Raw genomic sequence first — 8,872 nt, 5'->3', positions numbered from 1 at the left:
CCCAAGTTCAAGGGCAGAACGTCCCTCTTCCATCATGAAATGGTTCATGGGAACATCTCCCTCAAACTGACCAACACAACCACTGAGGATTCAGGAAACTACACCTGCTTCGTTCCCAAACTTCACAGTCAGGTCAAAAAGGGGAAGGTAGCCCTGAATGTTGGTGAGTTTTATGGATTCACAGCAGATTCAACTGAAATAAGAAAAAAGTGTTTCATGTTTGTCACCTGAACTCAACTGAAACTCAGTCCCTTTCCTGTTCCAGTCAACAAAACCGTGGCGGTCAAACCGGGTTCTGCAGGTGAGCAAATATTTGTAGAGTTAGTTCTTACTAAAGCTGGATGATCCTTTTTGATAAATTTGTTCCAGTTTTAATGCTTCTGTTTGTTTTTCCAAAGAAATTAAGCCAAATGACAAAGAGGACAAGGATGGTGGGTATCTACAGTGAAAAGAAGCAGCAAGTTTTGATTTGAGAGACCAAATATGTTGGAGATGAGAAGAGTTTGATGCAGTTTGTTCCTCAAACAAACTAAAACAGACGATTTGTGAACTCTTTTTGCACAATTATCCCCAAACCAAAGACAGGTGGAGCGATAACTGTCTTTCCAACAAAACAATCTGTGCTGTTTGTTTTCTTGGCATTAGATGTTTTATTGCTGCTGTCAGCAGTTTTTTTAGCATTTAAAGCTAGAAGGTTTTAGGTGAAATCTCAGTTTTTCTGGTTGTACATTCCAGTTTAGATGTTTTGTGAAACACGTGAAGCGGCAGCTGATAAGTTTCATTATTTGATAACTCAAGAACAGCGGATGTTCGACCTCCTCTCATAGTTTAATGTTTTTTGTTCTAGAACATTTCAACAAGTTTTCAAGAATCAAACCGACACATTCAGAGCGTTTATTTCCCAGTTTATAGTTTGCAAACAATTAAAACTTGAATTCCAGGATTTAACTCAGTATATTTTACTTTCTTCCAGATCAGACCAACAATGAAGGAGGACTGAATTGGAGAGTTGTTGGTCCTATCACTGGTGTTGTTGTTTTTGCTGCTGTTCTTGGTGCTGTTGCTCTTTACTTTGATTTCTGTGGCGTACGTACAAGGATACAAAGTAAGGCAAACATTTCTGAAGCAGAATATATTTTAATTTCACAAAAAAACAGCAGGAAGAAGCGACCTCCTCGTCTTCCTCTGTGTAAGATTTCTGATTGAAGTTTTTCTGCCACGTCCGCTTTTTGTCGCACCAACGTGACACCCTCCTCCTCGAGGTCAGAGGTCACCCAAACCCTCATAGACTTCCATTTTATCTGAGCTCTGAATTTTCTCTTCAAAACTGGAAGTAAAGGCTCTCTTCCAGCTTGTCACATTGCCTACATAAAATCCTGTAGATGCATTAAAAATAAGAGAGCTCACAATTAAAGAAATGAAAACGTCACAACACATAATTTATTTTATTCTGTACAGGTGCGCAGCCGCGAGAAGAAGAACAGGATGGAGACGGAGAGGAGGATGCCGCCGCTGGAGAGAGAATAGCTCTCAACTAAGACCTAAAGGAAGACGGACCCTGCCTCTTTTTAAAAGTCCAATCCTAAATCGTAAAAACAGAAACACTGATGTGCCAATTCGGCGAATGTGCTCTTTAAAGTTCTAAAACCTCTGACAAAGTGAAAACATTCCATAGTTTTTGTTTTAATAGAAATCTTCTCAGGTCTTGAAATAATCTGATAAACGTAACCCCAACAGCTGCCTGCAGAAAACTGTCGGCTGTTCTTTTCAGTTTGTCACAGATTGACTTAATTATTTAGTTTTCTCTTCTAAAGCAGCTCACTTCGGCTCATTAAGGAGAACTAATGAGTTAAAGAAAGCCTCCTTTGGCACATTTCAACATTAAATTGGTTACGTTGGTTTATGAGTTAGAAAACCACTGAGCAGAAAACTGACTGTAGGGAAATCTCCAAACAATGATCAGTCAGAGGTACCAAAGAAGGTTTTTGTTGCTTGTTTCTCCTGGTAGCATCTGACATGTATTTTCCTACGATATCCGAGGTTTTTGGTGCCTAAATGTAACCTTACAGAGACCGAACACAGAAGTGAAACCTCGGATCCAGGAGTGAAGGTTTTATATCCAGGATTAAAGCTGGTTGGGTTAATTACCAGTGAAAACTGGACAGGTGGGTCAGGTCAGGGATAAAAACACTGATCACCAACATGCTGCCCTGGAGCCAAAGAAATGTGACTTTTAGTTAGTTTTGTTTCCGTGATGCTCATGTGCCTTTTTTTACTATATTAACGCTTTATTACTGTACAGTAGTGTTCCTTTTTTATTATTGTGTGTTTTAAGAATGTGATGATTGTTTTTAAACTATGAACACTGAAACTGACTTCAGCTTAAAGAGTTTTATTTATTTTTGGAACTCGGTCTGTTCCTTCCAGACGTAAGAAGGGATTCGCTCTTTTCCACAGAAAAGTTGCTGAAAGATGAATGTAGGCGAGAGGACAAACAAAGGAGGGATCACTTCACGCTACACCTGAAATGTGAAGCTTTTAAACTTTAAAACACTTAAAGGAAATGATGTCATGAAGTGTGTTTTAGTCACATTCAGTTCAGTAAACAGGTCGGTGTGTGAGTGTGGAGACCTGTTACATTAACTGTTTAAAAACAGCTCATTCATTCATTCATTCATTCATTCATTCATTCATTCATTCATATGGAGCAGCTCAGACAACATTTGGTTCAGATTATCCAAACAGGAATGACTGAATGACTTCCTCTCATGAAGGTACAGCAGCTATGTAGTTTTTAATCAACAGATCGCTGAACTGAAGTCATTTTAAGAAAAAAAACATCTCATTTTTTTAAATAAACAGTGATTTGACCTAAAGCCTTGTGTACCAAAGTCCTGTTTAATGGGTTATGATGATTGGAAAAGAATCATCATTTTCTTGTTATACAAGTGTGTTGTTTGCATGTTTTCCTACAAAACTGTACTCCTGCACTTAACTCGTCTTCTTGTCTGCAAGTAAATATCTTTAAATATCTTTAACAAAAAGTCCCTTCATATATATACATTTCAATTTAAATAAAATTACAAAAGGAAATATAAACCATTTTTTATTTTAGCTCTTCTCATTAAAAGCGCTTTCATGTAATGATCACGTTTATCTGCTGCCATGTCTCCTTGTAATCACGTTCATGCTTGTCACCTGCGCCCCTTTCCTGATTTCACTTCCTGCACCTGGGCCTCGCCCTATATATACTCTTCCTCAGCTCTCTTTCAGTGCCAGATTATGAAAGCTCTCATGCCAGTAATTCTCCAGCGATCACGGACTGACTTCCTGTGCCTCGACTTTGCTCACGTTTTTTGGATTTCCCCCTTCGCTTCACCCTCGTCGGAATCAAGCCGGATCTCGGATTACTGGACCTCGACCCCTGCCTGTGCCCCGGACTTGGATCTCTCGCCTGCCCCCTCGGCTTTGTATTTGGATCTCGGATCTCCTGGTTTTGACCCCCGCCTGCCCGACCTCGAGCTTGCCTTTTCCCCAACGACCTACCTGCCGTCTGCAGTGGTCCCCGCTCCTGGACTGTTCTCGGCGATCATTCTACGAGTGCTGCATTCCTCCTCTCGTCTCACATTCTCCCAGGTTAGTGGAACTCCCGCTTTTTGCAATCACTTCCTGGTTCGAGTACGAACTTCTGAGCTGCCCTCTCTCTCCCCAGAACGGCGACCAAGGACCCCGCAGCTGCTTGCCGCTCTCGGGTTATCAATAAATAAAGACGTGTTATTCTTTCACTCCTGTGTTGTGGCTGAATTACCGGGTCCGCCGATTAACTCTTGTCATTTCATTAAACTTCTGTAAATACAACAAGTTGTGCTCAAAAGCCTCATATTCAGTGACTCTGGATGTTTTAACCTTTATAAGAACACTGAAGGGTTTATTGTAAATAAAGTGTTTGACCTGAGTGAAGTTGCCCCCCCACCTTCTTCAAATGTTTGTGCTACGTCGGTGCTGGTTTAAAGACATTAATAAAAGTAACGGTCACACGAAGACTTCACTAAACAAAATGAGAAGCAATAAACTCTTGATCTGTCCCAAACTGGAGGGCCGGATCAGGCCTGCGGGCCTTGAGTTGGACACATCTCCGAAGCTAACTCGAGCTAACTTTAACTAATCGCTTCAGCGAACTCGTCCACATGAAAACACGTCAGCAGGAGTGAGACACGAGCTTTGTAGCTGCATGACAGATTACTGTAGAGCAAAGAATCTGTTGGACTAGATGTCTTAGTTCCTGCACTTCAGTTTAATAAAAAGTATTTGTAAACAGATTTGTCTGTGGGCTGGAAAATCTTTATCATGTCAGAGAATTTACTCGGGTAAAGAATGAAGTCATAAAGTTATTTATCAGATTAAGATAAAACGTGTTTGTGAAGTTGTTTTTATGACTGAACGAACTTTAGCATCTGAACAGAAATTTGCCCTGAATGAGTCTGCAGAACGTGTTTGTCTCTTTATCTAAATCTGAATAAAAAAGAAATGAAACTGTAAATCAGCAGAAAGAGCTGACAGCTGAGTTTCCAGAGAACAACAAACACCAACCTGAGTGAAGTTGGCCCCCACCTTCTTCAAGTCATGTGGTGTCAAACGTTTGTGAGGCAAAAGTTTTCGTTTGTGTCGCTATCATTTTAAAGATATTAATAAAAGGTTCCAGAGGTCATCAAAGGTCAACCAGCCCCCCCACATTTACCAAATAAAACAAAGTTGGTGTCAAACATTTGTGCTACAGTTCTGGTTTGTGCTGCTTTGGTTTTAAACATATTATTAAAGCTTTGTGAGCCTGAGGGCAGCAAAGGTCAGCTGTTTGCTGACATGCAGGCGACTTTCTTTGTGAAGAACCACGTTGCTGATGTAGGCTCATGCATTGTCCGCTGTAAACAAAACATAACAAAATCCACAAAGTTTCTTCTTAAAAAAGTCCCGCTTTTGACTTCCTGCTTGTTGCACCGTCCGCCGTGTCTTCCTGTGTTTCTATCTCCTCACTGGCACCGAATCTGTCCTGACGATTGTTGATGATGTAACGAAAGCAAGACTCAATCGAGATGGACGTGACAGGAACACAACTGCAGACTGGGGACAAGTGGATAATGACAGGCACAGAGAAGATAAAACATGGAGACAACAAAAGAGACAATAAACCCAAACCCTTACACAGATTTGAACTCTGGCTCATAAAGTTCTGGGTTAAACTGTAAGCATATTTATTAAAAGATAAGAAGTGTGTGTTACAAATAATTTTGTTCCAACTTCCTGCTATTGCACCTGGTTGTGACAATATATAGAGAGCTGGTCTTTGACTGGACCAGAACCTCCACACAGGAAAGCTGAAGCTACAGAAATAAAGAACAGAAGGTAAATCCTGCTGCTGGTTTGGTTAAAACTCTGTTCCAAACTTCAACCATTGTTGGTTTTCTGGTTGTTAAGTTTCTAGCCTGACTGTTTGTCCTTTTTTATTTATGTATTAACTTTTATATTCCAGGTGATTATTGTCTGATTGTCTGCAGTCTGCATCATCTCCACCATGAAGATCCTCACTCTGCCGTTATTTCTTTGTGCCTTCTTGGCTTTGAGTCAAGCTGCTGGTGAGTACTGTGTGTGGATTTGCTTTCTGATTGTAGAGTGTTGTATCCTCAGCATCTCAGAGCTACATGGACTATTATTATTATTATTATTATTATTATTATTATTATTATTATTATTATTATTATTATTATTCATTTGATACTGAAGAACCAGTAAAACTATAAGTGAGGGATCACTTGTTTTGATACATTAATTAATCAAATCTAATTAGATATCTGCACACCTGCCTTAGTGTTTAAATCTTATGAGAGTTGCTTCTAATAAATGTTATATTTGAACATGATGTGTTGTTTTAAAACACATTCAATGGTGTTAATTAAATATATTCAATGGAAGCTTTTCCAGACAATGAAGATGAACCTGTGAAGGAAGAAACTGATCTAAAAGGTGAGTTCATTTTTATTTATATTTATAATTTGTTTGTTTGTAACAAGAAAGGCATGAATACAGTTACTAAAGTACATAAATAATACAAGATTTTAAAAAATGATTTGTGTCAAACTGCAGTTCTTCCTGAAGCAGAAGCTCTGAACTGGACCCATCCTGCAGGTTAGTATATATTATTTAATGAGTTTTTAAAAAACTGTTTTTGTAAACCAAACTGACGCTGAAATATCTTTTCTTTGATCTCTTCCTGTTTTTCTGGATGCAGGTGATGAACTTGGAACTGAGGAAAATGTTCTAAAAGGTAACCTTTTTAAAAATCTTTAAACTTTCTTATGTCTACCTGTTAGCTGCTTGTTAACACAAACAGCTAATCAGCCAATCCCACTGCAGCAACTCAGTGCCTTCAGAGATGAAGACGAGCTGAAGACCACTTGCTGAAGTTCAAACCAAACATCAAAACGAGGAAGAAAGAGGATAGAGGATGATGTGAAAACCTACAGCAACATGTTTCATCTACTGCAGCTATGATAACTGTCCTCAGATAAACAGAACCACACAGCAACAACTTAAAGGGAGGTTCTGTCTAATAGTCATCAATAGTTAGTACCTTATCAGACATCAGTCATGGAGCACAGAGTACTGAGAAAGAGGCAGAAATCTTTCTCAAAGCTGGACTAAAGCCTGTTTAAATGTGTGATTTTTATTATTTTTCAGGCCCATAAAACAGCTCTCTGTCTTTAGCTGATATTCTCAGCACACATACAGACGTTGTTTGGTTGAGAAAACAGCTGCAAACTAAAAATGGAAAATCGATTCAGAATTTTCCATCTTCGCATCTAAAGAAAGATTATAACTCCCATCTGTCCCTATGCTCAATTTAAGTAGTTCATATCGTACAATAGGAATGATAATGAGGTAAAATGACTAAAGTTGTGCTTGTTTTTCTGTTGTCAGCCACGAATGACCTGATCAGGAGGGGATCTTGTTCTCATGGTTGGTGGGAGTTCAACGGTCGCTGCTTCCGCTACTTTCCCATCTCCATAAGTTGGGCTAACGCTCAGGTAGCTTTGAAGTTTTTCTTGCACACTTTTTTTTATCTGGTAATCTTGTTACTGGAGTCCTCTGGCTGATGAACTCTGTGTTTGTCTCTGCTGCAGAGAAACTGCGTCTCCATGCAGGCAAGCCTTGCATCAGTCCACAGCTTCGAGGAGTACCATTTTGTTAGGAACCTGGTTAATGGTTTGGTACAAGCATGGCTCGGAGGCTCTGATGCACAGGAGGTATTTTTTTGGTTTCCGTGTAAATTATTATCTAGGTATTTAAAGAAATGTTGAATGAAGTGTATAATCAGTTAAATTCTGTATTCCAGGAAGGTACCTGGTTGTGGAGTGACGGAACCCCATTTCACTACTCCCAATGGTGTCATGGAGAGCCTAATAATATGGCAGGCCAACACTGTTTGCAAATGAATTATGGAGGTAAGTAAAACCAGTGTTTGACACAAGTGTGGAATGATTTCAGTTGTTTAGTGTGTCGACAGTTTCAGGGTTTGGTTGATGAGATATTTCACTGGTTTCTGTTTTTTGTTTATTACAGGGTCCAAATGTTGGGATGACCAGTGGTGTAACGCTAGACGCCCTTATGTGTGCAGCAAGAAAAACTCCTCCTATCGCTGACGAGCCTGTTCAAAACACAAACACTGGAGAATGTCTGATGGTGTTTGTGTTTACCTGTTTATTGCATTTTTTGTCTTGTATTGTACGTGATTATGAATAATTTCAGTATTTTAATAAAATCTAGAGTCTAGATTGTATTTTTGTAATTTTCAAACTGAATTAACAGGAGTCAATACAACAGCAGGCAATGTGATACACATCTATGTTTAATGCTGTGTCATACAGACCTGTGGTCTTGTCTCTTCCTGAAATGATGTATTGTCTGAAGTGTCTTGTATCGAGCCCTACGGTCACATTTCTCTTGTACTGTTCTGCCCTCAAGTGGTTGAAATGACAATAAAAGTTTTCTTGATTTTATCCCTGGCATTATAAACTGGTTTTCTGTTCTTATAATGCCACTTCCATGGGGGTAAAGGAGCTTCATCGTGTGTTTGAGGCTGAGTTATACCAGAGATTCTCAAAAAAAAAAAAAAGAGAGAAAAGATGATCAGGGGAGCTGGTGGTGGAATAGTGAAGTGCAGGAAGTTATCCAGAGGAAGAGGAGAGCCAGGACGAAATGGACAGTGAGAGGACTGGAGCGAGGAGACAGGACTATAAGGAGATGCAACATAGGACAAAGAGGGAGGCAGCAAAGACAAAACAGGAGGCGTATGATGAGTTGGACGAGAGGCTTTGTTTCAAAACTGCCCCAAACTAAAAAATAATATACATTTCAGGATGATATAAAAAGACGTTTTTCAGGGAACAAAAAAAATGGGTCAGCAAGTTATCCGTGGAGGTTGATCAAGCCTTGAAATTTGGTGCCACCAATTCCTACAGAGGTTTGAACTTTTCTTAACTGCATACAACCCAATCTGTCTGCAGAGAAGTAGTGAAAAAACAGTGATGACCCAGAACCTTTGACCAAGGGTGTACGCTCACAAGTCATTGTTCTGGATAAGGGATAAGGGACACTCCTTTCAGGATCAAATTGTTCATATTTTGGACCGAGAAGACAGATGGTTCGAGAGGTGGGTAAAAGAAGCCATCTATGTCAAAAAGGAGAAACCAACATTAAACAGAGGAGGAGGTCTCAGATTTCAGCTTTCAAAAACATAATGGAGCTTTAGGCCTGATCCCCAGTCAGTTTCACTCCAATCAACACCTGCACTCATGTGACCAGAGTGGCCCATCAGTGA

General features: G+C 39.7%; 1 protein-coding gene across 4 annotated transcripts; it reads left to right on the top strand.

The window, feature by feature from the left end:
- The first annotated feature begins 6 nt into the window (after positions 1–6).
- Positions 7–8,051, top strand: LOC108246207 (type-2 ice-structuring protein-like). Of its 4 annotated transcripts, XM_037976501.1 has the most exons (13): positions 7–163; positions 266–301; positions 399–431; positions 974–3,636; positions 3,713–5,400; positions 5,528–5,630; positions 5,968–6,018; positions 6,139–6,180; positions 6,284–6,319; positions 6,973–7,079; positions 7,176–7,298; positions 7,388–7,496; positions 7,615–8,051. In XM_037976501.1, exons 6-13 carry the CDS (start codon positions 5,570–5,572, stop codon positions 7,692–7,694), a joined length of 609 nt encoding a protein of 202 aa, XP_037832429.1. In that variant the 5' UTR covers positions 7–163; positions 266–301; positions 399–431; positions 974–3,636; positions 3,713–5,400; positions 5,528–5,569; the 3' UTR covers positions 7,695–8,051. The 4 variants fall into 4 exon arrangements, with proteins under 4 accessions (XP_037832429.1, XP_037832431.1, XP_037832430.1 ...); XM_037976503.1 differs by lacking the exon at positions 399–431; XM_037976502.1 differs by having other exon boundaries at positions 399–3,636.
- Positions 8,052–8,872: the final 821 nt, after the last annotated feature.

This window comes from Kryptolebias marmoratus, linkage group LG7 (genome assembly GCF_001649575.2).
Source record: "Kryptolebias marmoratus isolate JLee-2015 linkage group LG7, ASM164957v2, whole genome shotgun sequence".
NCBI lineage: Eukaryota > Metazoa > Chordata > Actinopteri > Cyprinodontiformes > Rivulidae > Kryptolebias > Kryptolebias marmoratus.
The sequence above is the reverse complement of the archived record's forward strand: the minus strand, read 5'-3'. Positions and strand labels throughout refer to the sequence as shown.

Bases quoted from the DNA above. Each gene is read 5' to 3' on its own strand.
- LOC108246207 (XM_037976503.1), top strand. From the start codon at position 5,570: ATGAAGATCCTCACTCTGCCGTTATTTCTTTGTGCCTTCTTGGCTTTG. The intron at 6,019-6,138 runs GTGAGTTCATTT...GTCAAACTGCAG, and splicing joins GGAAGAAACTGATCTAAAAG to TTCTTCCTGAAGCAGAAGCT. The intron at 7,497-7,614 runs GTAAGTAAAACC...TGTTTATTACAG, and splicing joins TTTGCAAATGAATTATGGAG to GGTCCAAATGTTGGGATGAC.